The following is a 20574-nucleotide window of genomic DNA, read 5'->3' as shown; positions in this document are numbered from 1 at the left end:
GAAGATAGACGCAATGAACTGATTTTTGTGCATTGTTGTGGATATGTAGGCTGTTTAGTTGTGGTTGTTTGTGGTCTTAGTGAAACAGTCTTGCCTTGGAGTTGGAGAAGTTGGAGAAGTTGGAGTGATTGTGTGAATGTGCGAGAGAGAGCGCACCTGCCGTGGTGATGTTGGGCTTGTTGTGGGCTTTTATGTGATCAATGATGTATCTGTCTGATCGTATTAGCTGTAGATGGATGGTTAAATAATGTCACAAGATCGGTCCTACTCCAGGCTCTCATTTGCAAATGCACTGATTGTGTGCCCGTCTCTGATATGCTATATACCTGGCATTTATTCAGTTCATGTTCATGTTATGTAATGTTATGGCCTAGCTGGCTACTGCATATCGAGAACAATCTGGGGATGAGGACATCCCCGAATATTGTCGGGTATTTCGCACACTGCCATCTCAATATATAGCCTAACATATACAAATATATCGCTGTACTAGACACAAATGTATTTTCCACTAGCTAATGGTGGTCATTACATTGTAGTGAAACTAGTAAAGACAACACAGCTTTATGTTACAGCGAAACATCGAGGCACTGCAGCTCTGATCGGTTAGACGGCCTTCAAACTTAGTGGTCAAGCAAAGAAGAGGGAGGGGCTCGTTCTGTATACCTAATAGCCGGAGTGAATAACTAATAGCCGGAGTGAATGACTAATAGCCGGAGTGAATGACTAATAGCCGCGGCTATTAGTCATTCAAAACCGTACGGAATCCGTACGGAAACCGTACGGAATTCTTGCCAAACCGTACGGAATCCGTACGGTTTGCGTACGGTTTCCGTACGGATTCCGTGCGGTTTTGCACTTTTACCGCGCCATTCTAGGTCCGGATTGTGGCCTTCTTGGCTTTCCATAAACAGGAGACGTTCACGCCTCGGCATACGGGCTGCATATGAATCCGCGTCCCGGCCGCGAAATTTTTGTAGGGTGGTAGCGGGAAGCTCGTGAATATTCATGAGGGAACTGATCCCTGATTGGCTGGGACTTGTTGGCTGGGACTTGGCTCGCTGGGACTTTGTCAGAGGGCTTGTGTGAAAATCACGAACGCAAATGAATTAAACGTTGTTATAAATCAACACGAATAATGTGACACATGATACCCACCTACTACACGGCAACTCTATAGCTACCTTTCTGTAAGTACAAACGTTAGCTCACTCGTCTAAAAGCCCCTGTGAAACTGTTATGTGTCACGGGGGCTACTGTAGTAAATCCTTTTTGTATTTATTATATTTTATAACGTTATGTATAGCGCATCGGCAAATGAATTAAACGTTGTTATAAATTAACACGAATCATTTTAGCAATAATGTGACACATGATACCCACCTACTATACGGCAACTCTATAGCTACCTTTCTGTAAGTAGGCTACAAACGTTAGCTCACTCGTCTAAAAGCCCCTGTGAAACTGTTATGTGTCACAGCCTGGGCTACTGTAGTAAATCATTTTTTTATTTATTATATTTTATAACGTTATGTAGGCTATAGCGCATCGCAGTGCTTTCGGCAGCTGGTGATTGTTTCCAAGATTTTTTTTCTAATTGTCCATCCATGTCTTGATATTTCCATTAAGATTCCATTCTGTTCTGTTTCTAGAAGTAGTGAGCATGATGGCAGGATTTATTAAAGCTTGCAACATTTGCCAGACCCATGTCAACTTTGAGGAGATGGAGCTGCTGGAGGTTAGGTGTAGATGGATAAGAATAAACCGTATGATTTCTGATATTTGTTTATAGTGGTTCTGCCACACCCCACAACCAATTACATTATAGAAAGAAGGGCCATAAAATCTGTAGGCCTATCCATAGAATATTTTCGCGTAGGGCTAAATTAATTTTAATATTGATTTTCACCTATCAATCCACCTACTACACGGCAACTCTATAGCTACCTTTCTGTAAGTGCCAAAACAAACGTTAGCTCGTAATGCTAACTCGTCTAAAAACAACTACTGTATAACATGTGTCACACTATTGATACAATGATTTGTGTTGATTTATAACAACGTTTCATTTATTTGCGTTCGTGATTTTCACAAGCCCTCTGTTTTCACAAGCCCTCTGACAAAGTCCCAGCGAGCCAAGTCCCAGCCAATGAGGGATGAGTTCCCTCATGAATATTCACGAGCTTCCCGCTACCACCCTGCAAAAAATAAACTCGCGTCCCGGCCAGCAAGCCGCCGCCGACTGATCCCGCCCCCTGACGTACAGTCAGGGCAGGATAATGTCATATTTTCTTTGTTTAAATAAAATAATAAATCACTGCACTAAATAAATCACTGTGTTACAGTTTGACTCACACTGGCTCAGTCACTTACTCACCTCACCTCGTCCACTACGTGTGCCTTTCTGTGACAAATAGGCTACACAAACTGTCTTTACCATGTCGCAGTCAAAACTGTACCAACACAAATATAGAAAAGAGTGGGAAGCAAGCTTTTAAGGGCTGGTTAAAGCCGTTTATTGGAGACGACACACAAGCATACTGTCACTATTGCAAGGTAGATTTCTGTGCCATAAACTATGTTTTGCAAACTGTGTCATGTACAGGGCCTTATATCAAGTCTTTTAAGTCTCCCTTGGATGGTGATGAAATTAGGGCTAATAATGTTTTATAATGGCTATGCTATGGAGAAAATGAATGGGATTTTTACTTCCAGTTATGCAAATTATGCGATGACGTCATCTAGCGTCTTCTAGCGACTTTTAGGAGAGCCAATAGATAATTTTCTTACTGAAGAGTTGGCAACACTGCTTTCAGCTGCCCACCCCTCCTTCTCCGTCGAAAAAATAATAACATAAAACGGCTAATGAAACGCTTGAGGTGGCGTTTTGAAAAGAGAAAACTTAATTTTTTTTAGGACCCGTCCACGGCCCGCTTAAACAGCTGCAATACCAGGCTGGGCCGCCTGTTATATATTATGTATCATATATAATATGTCTCATATTTGAATGTTTGGTGGGCTTTTATTTTGAAACTCCACATCAGAATGTCCTGAAACTTCTTGGGTGACCCTATGGGGTCGTGACCTATAACCCTGAAGTGAAATGAGCCTAGAATAACAGGGAATTTTCTTTTAAACTGAATCCAAAATCATATGCAATATGTCTCATATTGGAATGTTTGGTGGGCTTTTATTTTGAAACTCCACATCAGAATGTCCTGAAACATCCTGGGTGACCCTATGGGGTCGTGAACTATAACCCTAAAGTGGATTGAGTCTGGGATAACAGGGCATTTTCTTTTAAATTGAATCCAAAATCAAATGTTATATGTCTAATATTAGAATTTTGGTGGGCGTTTATTTTGAAACTACATATCAGAATGTCTTGAAACTTCTTGGGTGACCCTATGGGGTCGTGACCTATAACCCTGAGGTGCAGTGAGAGCAAACATGCCAAAGTGTTTTAAACCCAAATTTAGGAATTGTCGATGTATTATAGACTGTACTGAAATCTTTATAGAAAGAACACACAATCTTAAAGCAAGGGCTGAAACCTGGTCAAATTATAATCACCAAAACACAATGAAATATCTAATAGGAATCACACCAGCAGGAGCTATATCTTTTTTGTCTAGTGGGTGGGGAGGTCGTACCTCTGACAAGGTAATAACTTTAGATTCTGCCTTTTTGGGTAAACTTGAGCATGGTGACGAGATCCTTGCAGATAGAGGTTTCCTTGTTAGAGAGGATTTGGCCAGTGTAGGAGCAACATTAAGAATACCAAGTTTCACGAAGGGGAAATCTCAGTTGCCAGGTTCTTGTGTTGACACTTCACGTCAGTTGTCAAGAGTCCGCATACATGTGGAACGAGTTATTGGTCAGCTTAAAACCTTTAAGATACTGAACACTGTCATACCCATCAGCCAAGTCGATATGCTAGATGACATTTTGACCATATGTGCTGGTCTTGCGAACCTTAGGGGGGCTGTGGTGGCCCGGCGATAACTGTGTTCAGAGTCAAGGAGGTGTACATTATTTTCCATGATTGTGTCAGGCTTTTAAGGGCTAATGAGGGCAATGGTGGTCACTTACTACTTGCTCTCACTGTCTCTCTCACTTACTCATCACTCTCTTTCTCTCTGACTATAAAATTAATAACAGTTATGAATAACTAAATTTGATCAGACAGGATCATTCAGAGTACAAAAAGGTTGAGAACCACGCACGCAGAACTATTTCATTTATTTATGATAATGGAGAAACTGCGTTTAAAGCTGACATGGCAAATATTGAACATGAACTGAATGTTGTAAATGCAATATATTGAAGGCAATGCAATTAAAATTAAATGTACATCTCAACAATGAATGAGTGTACATAATTAATACTATATGAACTCATTTAACATTTATACCTGGACATTTTTTTTTTTTCTAGCTTTCAACTAAGTTTTGAGTATTATTGTCTGCCGAACTCAAACTGCACTTCTTTCTGGCGATGAACAATATATATAATAATAATAATAATAATAATACATTTAATTTAGAGGCGCCTTTCAAGACACCCAAGGTCACCTTACAGAGCATATAGTCATCATTCAAAACTATGTAAAACAGACTAGGAATAAAAGGAAAACAGAGGTTAAACATGAATAATAATAATAATTAATAACACTCAAAGACGCCTAAAGTGAAGTGGGGACCTCACTAACCACCACCAATATGTAGCACCCACTTGGGTGATGCACGGCAGCCAATCGGTGCCAGAACGCTCACTACACACCAGCTTGAGGTGGAGAGTTAGGGATGAGGTGGAGAGTGAGGGAAAAGAACATATTTCAACACTATCGACCATATTTAAACACTGTCGATCACATTTAAACAATATCGACCACATGTAAACACTATCGACCACATTTAAACACTATCGACCATATTTAAACACTATGGACCACATGTAAACCCTATCGACCACATGTAAACACTATCGCCCACATTTAAACACTATCACCCACATTTAAACACTATGGACCACACGTAAACCCTATCGACCACATTTAAACACTATCGCCCATTTAAACACTATCGCCCACATTTAAACACTATGGACCACATTTAAACACTATGGACCACATGTAAACCCTATCGACCACATGTAAACCCTATCGACCATATATAAACACTATCGACCACATTTAAACATGTAAACCCTATCGACCACAATTAAACACTATCGACCACAATTAAACACTATCGACCACATTTAAACATGTAAACTCTATCGACCACATTTAAACACTATCGACATCTATCGATATCAGTGCTGTTTGTGATTTTACGTAAATGTACATTCAGAAAAAAATAAATGAACACTTAAAGAGTCAGATGTGTTGTTTGTTTGTTGTTGTGTTGACAGTAATGAAGTCAGTTAGATTTTGTCAGGTGGTGTACCTATCCATCTTTGCTCATTACATCAGTTTTTTCTTAAATGCTGTTGTCCAGCATCCATTGTTGGATGTATCTATTTGCATCCACATTTCCATTTTTTGGAGTATCTGGTAATGTTCACACATGGATAGTGAAAGTGTTGGCAGCAGTCTGTGCACTTGATCATTTTGCCAAAGCTTGGCTTTTTGCAGTACAGACATTTGATCTCTTCTGCCAGGTCAGGGTCTTTGCAGCGGCAGACAAGTTCTGGGAGGAGGTGGTCCATGAAGAAAGATTCAGCCTTGGGAAGAGTTTCCCACTGAAGAGTTTCTTGTAGAAAGGGCTCATCTCTCCGTAGCCGGCAAATGATGCTGCTTGTCTTCGTCCACACCATGAAGTCACACATGTCCATTTGAGAAACATACATTTGTAACTGGATCTGTGAGTAATATGGGTGGGTGGGTCGCAAGTCATAGTTTCCATCAAGGCAAAAGGATGCATCAGTCTCTGACCCCTCTAGTCCCTCCCTGTACTTGTATGGACACTTTATCTCTAGCAGGCCTGTTCCACAGCAGTCACAGGAGAATACCCCATCAGGAGAAGCAGCCAGGTACGGCTCATCTGCTCTCACTGTTAGACCCACTGCTTTTACATTAAAGTTCATGTGTATTTTCTTCATTTCTGTTTCATAATTTTTACGTGCTGTGTCCTCCATTTGCTTTCCCCACATGACAGCGGGTACAGTAAGATCTGTGGCATCGTATTGCATGTAAAGTAGCCTCGCCGTAAACATTTTTACTTTAACTTTGTTAGCGTTAACTAACATTACGATCGTGCTGCTGATATTGGAAACATCTAAAACAACCGTCAAAACCTGGTAAGTTGAGTGAAATTCACGGACATTTCAGTAAGTGTTTTTATGATTTGTGATGCAATGAAAAACAAAGCGATTTTTCAGTAAAATTACATTTTATTGCAACTGTGTCAGGGAGAACTTACAAGCAATACGGCATCTACATTGATATCAGTTCACTCCGAAGCAGGCTTTTGCCCCCTGGCTGCGCGCGCACCTAGTATTGTTTGTACACAAGAAACCCGTCTATAAGTCTGGCATAACAGGGCGTTTCCTTTTAAATCTCCAATAAACTATTGGCATAAGCTTACATTTGTCAATTAGTTGGGCTTTTATGTTGAAAGCATATATCACAATGTCCGTACATCTCCTTTGATAGTATTTGCTTTTAATGACTGTCTTTCGGTATGTACCAGACAAATGCTTTTATTTTGAAACTAGTTCAGAGGTGCTGAGGCGCTATTACCGTTATGGCTAGTATATACAGGTACAGCACAAAACTGGGTCGGCTGGCTTGACCGCCGATCTCGATGGGTCGGCTGGCTTGACCGCAGTCCTCCTCTGGCGGTGCAGTATAAAACAGGTCCAACAGTGCCTCTTCTGGTGGTGCAGTATAAAACAGGTCCAACGGCGGATCCTCTTGCGGTGCAGTGTAGAACATAATACAAAATATATGCGGAGCAATGACGACCCATGCTGGAACCTACTGGAACATAACGCTTCTTTTTTCATTGACATGGTCAGATATTACTAGTCTAAAATTAAAATGATGTTGCAAACCGCTAGGGACAGGATATGACATTCCACCGCTGCGTTTGTATTTCCCTTTTATATACATTTGACTAGAGGAATTAAACACAATGAAAAATGACCATAAATAGAAAAAGAATATCATGATTGTAAAAAATTTTGAAGAACATGAACATCCATGAAAGATCATAGCAAGCAAAAATAACCGGTAATGCAGTAGTGAAACAGGAAGTTACAGCCACAGTAACGTTTTGCTCACAGCTGATTTAGGCAATGATCAGTAATAGGAAATGGCATCGCTTGATCACAACGTCTGATCTCAGATCTGTTACAGCAGGACGTCTGGGGAGGCACGGCACAGAGCCACAAACCAGGTACCGCAACGCCTGGGTCTGTTTCCTCAGAACAAACTGATGATGAATAAATAAATGAAGCTTTCAATACGTTTATTTTTTAGAAAGGTCAGTCTACAAGGGATTGATTTAAAACCTTTGGACACTTTCTACCGTTTACTAGTGCTGGCCGTCTGTTCAATCACTTAAAGATCCTCTCCTCCCGAGAGGTGATTGGTTGTAACAAATCCCAGCAGAAGCAGGTGACACCTTTTCACTTAGATCACACTTTAATGTTCACCTCGATCACACTTTAATGTTTACCTAGATCAAACTTTAATATTCGCCTAGATCACACTTTAATGTTCACCTAGATCAAATCTTAATGTTCACCTAACACTTTTATGTTCACCTCGATCACACTTTAATGTTTACCTAGATCACACTTTAATCTTCACCTAGATCAAACTTTAATGGTCACCTAGATCACACTTTCTCTAAAGTCTACTAAAGACGACACAACATCAACGCTGTAGGGAGTCACAAGTAGGCCTACTAACTGTCTTTTCCTTTTGAATCTATATTACACAATATGAATATTACATTATATGTTATTAGTGGAATTCCCCCAAACAGTTCAGAATAAAAAAATAAACCACAATTTCATAATTAAAATGTTATAAATGGGCATTGTCAGCAAATGCAACTTTAAATCCCTGCCTTGGTGACTATGAAAGGGACAGGGCCATGGCCAGGGGCCCTCGGACCAGCCCAGGGGGGATATGAGGAGGAGAGGGGCCTGGGGGGCTATGAGAAGGAGAGGGGCCTGGGGGGCTATGAGAAGGAGAGGGGCCTGGGGGGCTATGAGAAGGAGAGGGGCCTGGGGGGTTATGAGAAGGAGAGGGGCCTGGGGGGCTATGAGAAGGAGAGGGGCCTGGGGGGCTATGAGAAGGAGAAGGGTCTGGGGGGCTATGAGAAGGAGAGGGGCCTGGGGGGCTATGAGAGGGCCCTGTTGGGCTATGAGAGAGAGAGGGCCTTGGCCAGGCGGCTCCAGAACCAACCCTGGGTGCAGGGCCGGGTGTAGTCGCAGACGGTCAGAAAGCGCAGGATGCTTGGGAAGGGCTCGCTCATGGTCTTGTAGACCACAGGGATCAGCCTCTTGCTGCGGGCCCCTGGGGGCCACAGAGAAACACACGCTACATGGTGAGACAATCACAAATAGACCACGGATCAAATCCCTCCGTGTCAGGCTCTACAGACCTGAGTCTCCACACACAGAGACTTGGTTCGTTGGTTGTGCTTTTCTTTGACCTACACGCCAGAGTCTGCATCCCCTGACATGTCGTGCTGCATGGAATCCCTTTGACTGAAGGCATGAGTGTATGTTGCTGTACAAATCTCCTTTATTCACGTAAAAATGAATTCAATCATTTAGTATGGATCAATCTAAAGCCATGCAAACTAGAGCAAGGAAACCCGACCTGAGCCCGACGAAAAAATATTGAGAAATTATGCTCGGGTTCGGGTTGGGCTAAGTCACATCTGCGTGATAAGGAATTGGTTGGCGTTTGCGTTGCTTTTGTGTTAAAGGTGCCATGACATGCTATTTTATGGATGCCTCAATATAGGTATTAGTGGGCCACTAAAACAGTATTCAAAGACGTTCCCGAAATTCAGCCGTGGTGCAGAGTTACAGCCACTCCGAGTCAGTCGCACATTGAGCTTCCCCCAAATGCGCTGTTTTGGTGTCTGTAGCTATAATGCAAATGAGGAGGAGCGAGGCGGGTCAAGGAGGAGGGTGGGGGTGTGGCCCTGAGCAGCTTGCAGCCACGGTACCATGCGCTCTGTTTACAGTGGATGTATCGCAATGGCGAGGCACACACAGCCTTTAGCCGTGTTCTGTAAATATTCTAGAACACACGGGAGTCCTGGAGCTCTATATCAAAATAATATCATATTATACATAGATATCTATATCATATAATATATATTATGGCCAAAAGCTGTGTGAGCCGATATTATGAATCTCAAACGACAGCGTTGGGTTCTCAGACGTTCCTGGTTCTACCACGTCTACATCAATCTGAAGTAGACTGAACCGCGACATGGAGGAGAAAGGGATTGTTGCCGGGCAGCGCTTAGGCACCTCCGCCTCCTGCAGCGCCGAGGCGGCAGTCCCTCGGCAGCGGGAAGCGGGGCTCAAGCGGGAGACATTCGCGGCCAACAATCCCTTTCTCCTCCATGTCGTGGTTCATGTTCTTGAGGGAGTCAAAGCCAAAGTTCCTTTCCCCCAATTCATTCTCAACCATGGCTGAGATAACCCCCACTACGAGTCTCGTTGTAGAAATACCAGAGACGAGGGTCCGACATGTTAAGCGCCATAACACCAAAAGCAGAACGGTTATCCAAATAACAAGGAACTGTACAACACTTGCGTTACAGTCCTGGTGCTCTATATCTAAATAATACATCGATATCTATATCATATCATACATATTATCACGGCCAAAAGCTGTGTGCGCCTCCAGACGATATTATGAATCACAAACGACTTTGTCGGGTTCTCCGACATCTCTGGTTCTTCCACTTCAACATCTATCTGAAGTAGACTGAACCGCACGCTGCCTGCTGCCCGCTGCCCGCTGCCGGGGGGTGGTGCTTTGCGGCGATGGTGCCTCGCGGCAACCGGCGGCATGTCGCAGTTCATGTACATCAGGGAGTCAAAGCCAAAGTTCCTTTCCCCCAATTCCTTTCAACCATGGCTGAGAAAACCCCCACTACAGTCTCGTTGTGACAATACAAGAGTCGTCAAAGAAGCGACAGAAAACACTTGCGTTACAGTGTGTGTAATCAGTAATCACACACACACACGTGGCGCTCCTCGCACGGTCGTGTCTCATTGGCGGGCCAAATTCTCTGGGCGGGCAAGGCAGAGAAAGGGGAGCCTAGATCCTTTTATGACGACGTATGGGACCACATTCCAAATCAGCGCGCTTGAGCCTCCGTTTTCTTCAAAGGCGAGCAAAACACCTAGTGCTCGTTTTACACCGAACGCAAGTTTTAGCCACTGGGGGACCATAGGCAGCCTAGGGGAAATATTTATGTTAGAAAACCTCATAAAGTGAGATTTTCATGCCATGGCACCTTTAACGTTAATTTTACTTCGTTGGGGACACTCGTGTTTATTAGAATTTCATAGGCTACCTGTCCTACAGAACCTCAGAGCATCTCGTGTCATTTTGTGGAATTTATCGTTATCGTGGTCATGTGTGGGACTATGTGAATTTCAACGTGCGTACGTTAACAGCGAGCACAAGAATGCTCGCTGTTAATGCGTGCTTGTTGCACTCATCTGTTGACATTTCCAAATGCATTGCAGTTGTTTAATTAAGGCGTGCTTCCATACACACAAACGTAAACGTGTCTTTAGTATGAGAAAAAATAGACTTTATCTCTGTCGGGCTCGGGTCGGGATCGGAAATATATATATTGATGCCTGTCGGGCTTGGGTCGGGCTCGGTTACTTCTCTGTGGACGCGGGCCGGGCTCGGACAGAAAAAAACTGTGAGTGCATGTGTGTGTGGTGCTCTGAAGGCGTGCCTGTATCAAAAGGTTAAGATTAAATCATCCGCTCACCAGGACACAGGCTGAGGGCGAACTTGGTCTGGAAGTCACAGGCGTCGCTCCTCAGGTACTCATCAGAGATCACCACCACCATCCTCTTGCACCTGAACCAAACACAAAGGTCAAACATAGAGGTCAGCCACCTGAACTCAACACTGAGGTCAGCAACTGAGGCTGCTGTCTGATGAAGGGGTCAGGCATGGTGCTCAGGGTGGCCTTCATGTAATCTGTGGACCAGTAGGTCCGGCTGGAAGTAAAACACACTCTAGAAGACCCCATTCTCCATTATATAGCAATAGGAACTATACAAAAACAACACATTAATAAGGCATGTATACATTGTTTTGTATTCTTCTTTACTTCAATACTATTTACCCTCATTTCCGTCCAAAGCCACTTCCAGGGACTAGGATGACTAACATTTCCTACACGTCCGATGATTCTCCTGAACCTGTTGAAGCGCTGCAGCAAAAGCATTGTATCTTTTTGATCTCATAGACATTCTGTACGTACGAGCTGCCATTGAGTCCCAGCCACGAGCACTCAAGGGGGTCGCAGTGCAATGTGTTCACGCTCACCGGGATACGGATATCACCAGCAGATGTGGATGGGGTCAAATATTGTTGTGTGGAATGTTACGTACATTAAGCACATAAGCTGCATTACCCCCACATAGCCACAAGGGAGCAGGATCAAACATACAAGCGGTAATATCTACTCCAGCCACAGAAGGCAGCATCTTTAACACATGCGGAAGCCAGAGCTAATACGTCACATAGGCCACACCTACTCGATACTAACGCAGCGCCAGGAGCCAGACGAGGTCAGAAACATATGGCAGTCCCGACTTGCGAGTTAGATACGAAGGCCTGCCGTTTGTCGCTCACACGCGTGTTCAATACAATTCCCCTCTTTTTGGGGCATGGGTCATGTTTGGAGCACACCGGATCTGCCGGGTTGATTGGGTCTGATTGCGGGCACCTGCTCGCAATCAGACCTGCCAGGGAGTGTGTATTTATGTGCCTGCTTTGGTTTTGCAATAGGAAGGAAGGCCAGTGTGAGCGGGAGCTTGTGCAAGGACAATCGCTGCAGCAACCAAGCCGCATTCCGTGCTACCGCTTTGGCACGCTGATATGATTTACTGGCACATTGTTATTATTTTCCTCGATTAAAACTGCCTTTCTGCCAAGCACCACCCTGACTCCGTCCGCTCTGAAACAGGAACCATTACTGTACGTCCACACCAGAAGCGAATCGAGCGACTAAATCGCCGGAAGTCATTCGCTTTCTATGGGCAAGAGCGACCAAAGCGACCAAAGCGACCAACGCTACCAGAGGCCAAAGTTGAGCGACCAGAGCGTCAAAAAGAAGTTGACAACTTTTTAACTTTATGCAAATGACTATGATTCGCTTCAGCGTCCAAACACTGACAGCCAATCGGAATGTAGACGCGCTTCGCTTGCGTGGATCCCAGGGAACATCGGCAGGCACTTTGGTTCCTACCTACCTTTATTCACTCACTGAACAAAATGTCGGCTGAAGTATTAATCGCGGCTGTAGGTTGATGGGCACCCGATGATGATGATGACATCTAGAACGTTCGTATTTAAGCGGGAATCATTTTAATTTGCTCTCCATGCCACCAATCTAACCAACCAATCGCGTGTAGCATGCTTTAAACAAAAACAAAAAAGTTTTTGAAATCGTCACATAAACAAACTAATCGACAAGACGAGGGATAAATGACAAGGGATATATCTCTTGTCTTTTATCCCTCTATTCCCCACTATTCACGGAGCCTGAGGTGAATAATTGTTAATTAAATAGTCTAGATAGATAGATAGCCTAGTCAAGTCTTTATTAATACCAAACGACACAAATCGTCGGGAATCCATTTAGGTGGTTCGGCCCACACAGGACAGTAGCCTACAAGACCACACAGAACAAGTCTGACTGGACATACACACAATACATCACATTAAAACTAGACACGCGTTGATAGATAGATAGACAGATAGGCCGAGATAGATAGATATAGATATGTTCCATTATTTGCCTTGCGGAGCCAACCAGTCCTGTGCACGTATGCAAATTAGCCATGTGCGCCAATGTCTATTTGTTTTGAGTGCGACGAATGAGTGCAGATCATGATTTGCAGATCAGTGAAACATATTTTAACTACTACAGCACGCAGGGTTTTTTGTTCTCGGTTGTAATTAGCCTACATTTTAGGATTTTTTTTATATTGGGGGGAATCACTGTCCTACTTGTTGTCGAAGCACTTTATCGAACAAGCAAAACCGTCTCGGCAATATGGCCAAGGTGTATGGGAGAGTTCACTATTTGATATGGCTGTCTGTAGGGCCTACTAAACGCATACGGCTCCTTTAAATGCGTCTGCATAATTGAATTGTACGTCATGAGCGACTTGAGAGACCAAAGCGAACAGAAAAATTCGCAGCGAAACTTTGTGAGCGACCAAAGCGTCTTTGACGCTTTGGTCGCTCCTGGTGTGGACGTACAGTTATAGTATGAATATATTCTACAGCCTGAACCCTGAGAGGTAAAGCTATGGATATATTCAAAAGCCTGGACCCTGAGAGGTAAAGCTATGGATATATTCTACAGCCTGGACCCTGAGAGGTAAAGGTAAGGATATATTCTACAGCCTGGACCCTGAGAGGTAAAGCTATGGATATATTGTAGAGCCTGAACCCTGACCATGTGTACCAGTGACGGGCCTTGACTGGGTCTGACCTCTTTTCGATGAGCTCAGCGGTGATGGTCCACACACAGGACCCAGGCAGAACATCTCGGTCAAACACACACAGCTTCAGGTTGTAGTCTGTTTTCTCCAACTGCTCGATCATCTCATGGACGAACTGGAAGTCACTCTGACAGTAGCAGATGAAGGCATCGAACATCTCTGAAAGAATCAAACAAATACAAAACTCAAATCAAACAATGGTACAGACACATCGATACCTTAACACTAGTGATCCATTCTAAGAATTGCCCTTATACACAGCTTTCAGAATTGCCCTTCTATACAGATCATTGAGTTCAAGGAACTGTGTGTTTTCCATTGTGTGTCTGTTATTTAGGTCTGTATAAATCAGAATATGTTTGGGGTTCTTTGAGGTCTTAAGTTTAAAGGTCCCATGACATGAAAATCTCACTTTGAGAGTTTCTAACATAAATATGAGTTCCCCTAGCCTGCCTATGGTCCCCCAGTGGCTAAAACCTGCGTTTGGTGTAAAACGAGCACTAGCTGTTCTGCTCGCCTTTGAAAAAACTGAGACTCAAGCACGCTGATTTGGAATGTCTTTAGGTATGTCATCACAAAGCATCTAAGCTCCTCCCCTTACTCTGCCTGGCCCGCCCAGAGACGTTGGCCCGCCAATGAGGCACGACTGTGCGAGCGCCACATGTGTGTGTGTGAATACACACACTGTAACGTGTTTCTGTAAGTGTTTCTTGTTGGTTCTTTGACGTCTCTTGTATTTCCACAACAAGACTGTAGTGGGGGTTATCTGAGCCAGGGTTGAGAAGGAATTGGGGGAAAGGAACTTTGGCTTTGACTCGCTGAAGTACATGAACTGCGACATGCCGCCGGTTGCCACGAGGCACCATCGCCGCGAAGCACCACCGCCCGGCAGCGGGCAGCCGGCAGCAGGCAGTGCGCAGTTCAGTCTTCTTCAGATTGATGTGAAATTGGAAGAACCAGAGACGTCGCAGAACCCGACAAAGTCGTTTGTGATTCATAATATCGTCTGGAGGCGCACACAGCTTTTGGCCGTGATAATATGCATTATATGATATAGATATCTATGTATTATATGATATTATTTAAGATATAGAGCTCCAGGACTGTAACGCAAGTGTTGTACACTTCCTTGTTATTTGGATAACAGTTCTGCTTTTGGGGTTATGGCGCATAACACGTCGGACTCTCGTCTCTGGTGTTTCTACAACGAGACTCGTAGTGGGGGTTATCTCAGCCAAGGTTGAGAATGAATTGGGGGGAAGTAACTTTGGCTTTGACTCCCTCAAGAACATGAACCACGACATGGAGGAGAAAGGGATTGTTGGCGGCGAATGTCTCCCTCTTGAGCCCCGCTTCCCGCTGCCGAGGGACCACCGCCGGAGGCGGAGGTGCCTAAGCGCTGCCCGGCAACAATCCATTTCTCCTCCTTGTCGCGGTTCAGTTAGTCTGGCTGAACGGAAGTGGACAGCGTCTATTGCCTAGTGTCGGATTTGGCCGCGACTCCTCCCCTTCCGGTTGCTGGCGTTCCCGTATTGTGCTCCCCCTCAAACTCGGAAACTAGGCAGTATGGCGACCTTGACCTGCCTCGCTCCTCCTCATTTGCATTACAGACCTAGCTACAGACACCAAAACAGCGCATTTGGGGAAGCTCAATGTGCGACTGGCTCGGAGTGGCTGTAACTCTGCACCACGGCTGAATTTCGGGAATGTCTTTGAAAACTGTGTTAGTTGACTGTGTTAGTTGCCCAATAATACCTATATTAAAGAATACATAAAATAGCATGTCATGGGACCTTTAAGAAATTAACCAAGGTTTTCTGATACATGAGTGAGGTATCTCACTATGGGACACGCCCCTCGGGCTGTCCCCCAGAAGCATTTTACACTCCGTCAGTCGTAAATGGCCAACCGATGGGACGTCTTCTTGCAGAGGAGGGACTTCCTCCTACTACATAAGTCCTGTCTCCACGTCATCTCTTCAGTCTATAGGCAAACACCTCTTCCTTGCTCCGGGCAAGGAGGGTGATCCGGTGAGATACCTCACTCATGTATCAGAAAACAAATGATAACGCTGAATCAAATACCTTGGGAACAAATGCAGGATTTAGCTTAAATAACTTCCCCCATAAAAACGGCATAAATGCCGGGGTTTACCGAAAGTGCATGGGTTTCACTCATGTGTTTAGCCGAGGCCAACGCAAGCAACAAAGCTCTCTTAAACGAGAGCGTCTTAGCTCTATCTGTTGTAAGGGCTCAAGCGGTGGGCGTGACAGCACTTACATCCTCGAATGCACGCCATTTCCCGGCATATGCGTAATGTGTAGAGGAAGCCCTGGCACCCTGGATAGTCGTAATGACATTCCGTGGGAGCCCAGCAGTCGTTCACGGGCTAGGCCCACAGAGCCATGCGCTCTGGATGAGGATGGGAGATTTCCCCGTGCGCTTGCGTCAGGAGAACCCTGCATAAAGGCAGAGGCCAAGGCTGGCTGCACAGCAACTGGACTATTACTGCCAACCAATATTTCCCCGGCCAATGGGGGGCTATAAGGACCAGTGCATGACCCCTCTCTCTTGCACTCTGGCGAGAGTTAGAAATATCAGTTCTAATGGGGAAAAGCGTACAGTAGGATGCGTTCCCACTCGTATGCCAAGGCATCCAGCCCCATCAGGGCACTCCGACCGGTTAGGGAATAGAACAGAGGGTACAGAGTTTTCTCCTCTGCTGCAAAGAGATCGATCACCGCTTGACCGTATCGCTTTCATATCCGGACTACGCTGTGGAGTTCCCGATCCTTGTAGCGAGGGTCGCCCCTGGACATTAATTCTGCTCCCCAGTTCCCGGCATGTGTGCTGCTCTCAGAGACAACAGGTTAGCGTTGATCCACATGGCCAGTCTGTGTGCCAACGTTTGCGTTTGACTGGAGCGTAGCCCCTCCAGTCAGTTTATATACGCCATTACCGTGGTGTTTTTGGTCCTGAAAAGAACATGTTGCCCTCTCAGAAAGGGAAGAAAATGTTTCAGCAACAGTGACACAGCCTGAAGTTCATGTGAACAAACAAGTTTATGTGAACAAACTGCATATGTGAACCCCACATGCCATTTATTGTTCTGCCCTTGTATACGGCTCCCCATCCTGCTCGAGAGGCATACGTCGAAAAAGGACTTTCCGTGCCAGGATAGTTCCCATGGTAACGCCCGTAGTTAAAAAGGAGGCGCGTCTCCAAGGGCGCAGCACCCAAGACGCACGCCATTGAGATCAAAATTTTGTGATGGCCATGGCGCGTCGGGTTAAATTTGAGTGATGCAACTCATTGCTGAACCGGCCTCATGTAGGCGGCCAAGTCGGACTACTACCAGCGCCGACGCCATCAGAATTTATAGTCTGAGGCACGTTTTGAACTTCAATATCATACCCCTGCAAAAGAGTGTTGTCTTCCAACCTCTACGCGTCACTGAATTGAGGCACAAGCCTATGAACGTTATGTTTTGAGTAGGAATCAAAACACTCTTTTACATGTTTATTGTGAACCCCAGGTATATTAGGTGCGATATGAGCAGCGCCTGAGCCTCCTGGACTGTGTGGCTAGAAGCCAGTTGTCTATGTAAGTTGCCAAACGTATTCCCTTCTCCATGAGAGGCCCGATAACAGCCTCATTTCAAAGACACCCTTAGACTTAACGAAAGGACGAACGGGAGAACCAAATACTCATACGTTACGCCCTGGAAGGCGAACCTGAGATATTTTCTGTGAGGGGGATAAATTGGGATATGGAAATAAGCATTTGTTAAATCTATGCTTGTGAACCAGAGTCCTGGGCCCACAAAGCATATAAGAGCGGCGTGTGTCAGCATTCTGAAACTGTACTGTCTCATGTATCTGTTCAGACCGCATAAATCTAATATTGGCCGAAGGCTCCCTCCCTTTTTTGCGACTAGAAAGTAACTTGCCTTTTAGTTTTTTAGATAGGTGATTTCCTCCTGTAAAACATGAGCATTTTCTCCAGGGGCCTGCGGCTGCAGTATCCCGTTGAAACGGAGAGGAGTGGACCCAAATTGGAGCCTGTAGCCGGCGGTTACAGTTTTTATAACCGAATCTGATGCACCACATGCACGTCATTGTTGAGCCCGACTAGACAGAGGCCTGTCTGGCCGGGCTCAACAGAGGCATGGTGGGGTGTGCACTAGGGATGCACCGAATTTTCGGCCACCGAAAATGGCCAAAAAGCTCATTTTCGGTTTTCGGCCGAAATTCTTTTATCACCGAAACAACACGGCCGAAACAGAAATTTGTGATAACGCAAACAAAAAGCGCGAGGTCCACAAGAAAAAAAACACATCAATTCTAGCCTTTGGGAGCGCTTGCTCTCGTAGCGAAATGTGGCGGTCTCTACCGGGGGCTCAGGTCACTCGATGTTCAGCCTCGCAGCTGCCCTTTTGCAGGCCTCGTGGAGGTCCAAGCTGACGGCCAGGTGCGGGGACCTGGCACACACGCCACCTACCACCATAGGCGACGCGGTGCGGGGAGGGAAATAATCATCCTCCTCGTCCTCATCAGAGCCGAGGCTAATGGATTCGTCTCCCGACTCGGAGTAACCGCCCTCAGCTTCGTCAGGCTCTGCCAGCAGGCTAGCCTCGATAACGTTGGGTTGAGTCAACCACAGTGGCTCAGAAGCTTTGCATGTTCTCCGCTCTCCGCTTATGAACAGCCGCTGTTTAGTGACAGGCCATCTTAATCAAGTGGATTGCAGCTAGTATGGGTACTAGCAGCTGCTGTATGGTGACGGTCTAGCTTTAGCCTCTCAGAGGTCTGATGTAGCGATGTAGGCTAGCGTTCGGTGACCGAGGGGTTAGCTCGCTCTGAGAACAGTCTGCCAGGCCGTCTACACCTTCCTTCTGAGAGGTGCTTCTAGGAGCGAGAAGAGGTTAAAGACTGAAGAGACGACGTGGCAACAGGACTTATGTAGTAGGAGGAAGTCCTTCCTCTGCAAGCAGACGTCCTGTCTTGTCTGTTGGCCAGTCACGACTGGTGTAGTGTAAAACTGCTTCTGGGGGACAGCGCGAGGGGCGTGTCCCATAGTGAGATACCGAACGAACGTTGAAAGAAATCACAAACACTTCAGCAATGGCAGGACAGGCGAGATCATGGTGTGTGTGTGTGTGTGTGTGTGTGTGTGTGTGTGTGTGTGTGTGTGTGTGTGTGTGTGTGTGTGTGTGTGTGTGTGTGTGTGTGTGTGTGTGTTCCATTATCAAGGTAACACGAATAACCCGCTTCAAAAACTGGCAAAATGGGAACAAAAACAACCGATCAGAGAACGGGCATCAAAGAAAAATTAAAACTAGATCATAAGGATTTGAGAGAATATGGAATAACTTGAAAAGAATCACTAGCGGTAAAGTATAGTTGTGTAGTTGTCTCAAGTCTGTGGGCCAGTATTGAGTGAAAATCTGCACCTGTTCTGTGGCTTATGTTCATTTTAGAATGATCCACATACTCTTCGAAGTAAGGCAGCAAAATGTGAACTAATGGCCCGTTTTCGTGTGAACTAAATATTCAAGAGTAGTCTTACATACATTACCATTGTTATGACATAGGGGGGCATAAATGTAATATAAATAAGAGTATACCTCATTACACCACTGTGCACAATCAATCAGATCTTGCATCGTTATGACTGAAAATAGTATTCAAATGGGTCGTTCTATGAGGTGATGTGGATGACTGACCGTCTCCCATAGTGATGTGGCGGTCCTCGGCCCGCGTGACGCAGCTGTCCACTTCCGGGACCTGCACCGGGGGCTCACTCTGCCTCTCCAAGTACTTCTTCACATCCACATCTGTTCAAGGTTCAAGTCATGCATATGAGCGCGCACAATTTTCTTTGTTTAAACACCTTAAGCTCCCCATCAGTAATATGCATAGGTACCATATCATATATAGCATTTAACACACACAACCAACCTATTAAAGGCCGGAGCTCTTCTACGATGTCTCTTCTCTCTGAGGCTTCCAATATGTCCAGTAACTTCCCGACCGTTGCGTTCGTGCTGCGGGCTTCCCACACCTCCAGGATCATCAGCGTGGGGTTCTTTGAAGTCTCAAAGTTCTTGATCTCCAGGTACTCGAAGTCCATACTCTCCGCCACGGTGGTCCAGTCGGCAGCCACGGTGCACCGCGGGTTGAGATACAGGCTCAGCCGCCTCCGGACGCTCACGTTTAGGGCCACCAGAGGGATCTGGCGCAGGTCCACCTCGGGGTCCTCGCACAGCTTGGTGGCGCACATCTTAAAGAGGTGATCTATTACGTTTGTATTGAAGACGATACTTTCAAGAGACGACGTATAACGCTATGTTGTAGAATAACTTTTGGCAGCCATGGTCGGAACTTCTAGAGAATGAGGAAATGATTCGACACCAGAGAGGGAGGAGCAGAGATCGAGTACTTTCACAATGCCCCCTTCAAATATATACTGTTATGAATACTACTACTATGAATGAATTGAAATCTTTCAATCCCATTGTTCATGAAATCTTATTCGGACGACTAGAACCGAGAAGGCCCTGTGGGGCTTAGATGGGCCAGAACAAGGGCCTTCATGGGGCAGCCGACTGGCCATATTCAAGTTCTTAATCTAGTTCATTTTTATTAAAAGGTGCATTCTGTAGTTTGGTGGCATCTAGTGGAACGGACTTTGCAGATGTTAAATACAAAATTCATAACAAAAAAAGTACGCACTTAAAAAGGAAACATAACCGAACGACTTGTTAACTATGAACTAGTTTTACAGAATAGGTCTATCAATGAACTTCCCCCTGAGTCACTT

General features: G+C 45.2%; 1 protein-coding gene across 1 annotated transcript; it reads right to left on the bottom strand.

Moving 5' to 3' along the window:
* Nucleotides 1–7458: 7458 nt before the first annotated feature.
* On the bottom strand, nt 7459–20166 carry myd88 (MYD88 innate immune signal transduction adaptor). Its single transcript, XM_060044663.1, has 5 exons — nt 19713–20166; nt 19478–19588; nt 13743–13911; nt 10998–11089; nt 7459–8533 (listed from the first exon to the last, which is right to left on the bottom strand). The coding sequence occupies exons 1-5, from the start codon at nt 20032–20034 to the stop codon at nt 8379–8381; spliced, it is 849 nt and encodes a 282-aa protein (XP_059900646.1). The 5' UTR covers nt 20035–20166; the 3' UTR covers nt 7459–8378.
* Between the last annotated feature and the right edge of the window lie 408 nt (nt 20167–20574).

This window comes from Gadus macrocephalus, chromosome 23 (assembly GCF_031168955.1).
Source record: "Gadus macrocephalus chromosome 23, ASM3116895v1".
Taxonomy (NCBI): Eukaryota; Metazoa; Chordata; class Actinopteri; order Gadiformes; family Gadidae; genus Gadus; species Gadus macrocephalus.
Note: the sequence above shows the minus strand (reverse complement) of the source record. Positions and strands in the feature narration are given on the sequence as shown.

Excerpts from the sequence above, each read along its gene's own strand:
- myd88 (XM_060044663.1), bottom strand. The coding sequence starts at position 20,034 with ATGTGCGCCACCAAGCTGTGCGAGGACCCCGAGGTGGACCTGCGCCAG. Across the intron at positions 13,912-19,477 it reads CCACATCACTATGGGAGACG|AGATGTTCGATGCCTTCATC; the intron begins GTCAGTCATCCA and ends TGATTCTTTCAG. Across the intron at positions 11,090-13,742 it reads GCTGAGCTCATCGAAAAGAG|GTGCAAGAGGATGGTGGTGG; the intron begins GTCAGACCCAGT and ends TGTTTGGTTCAG.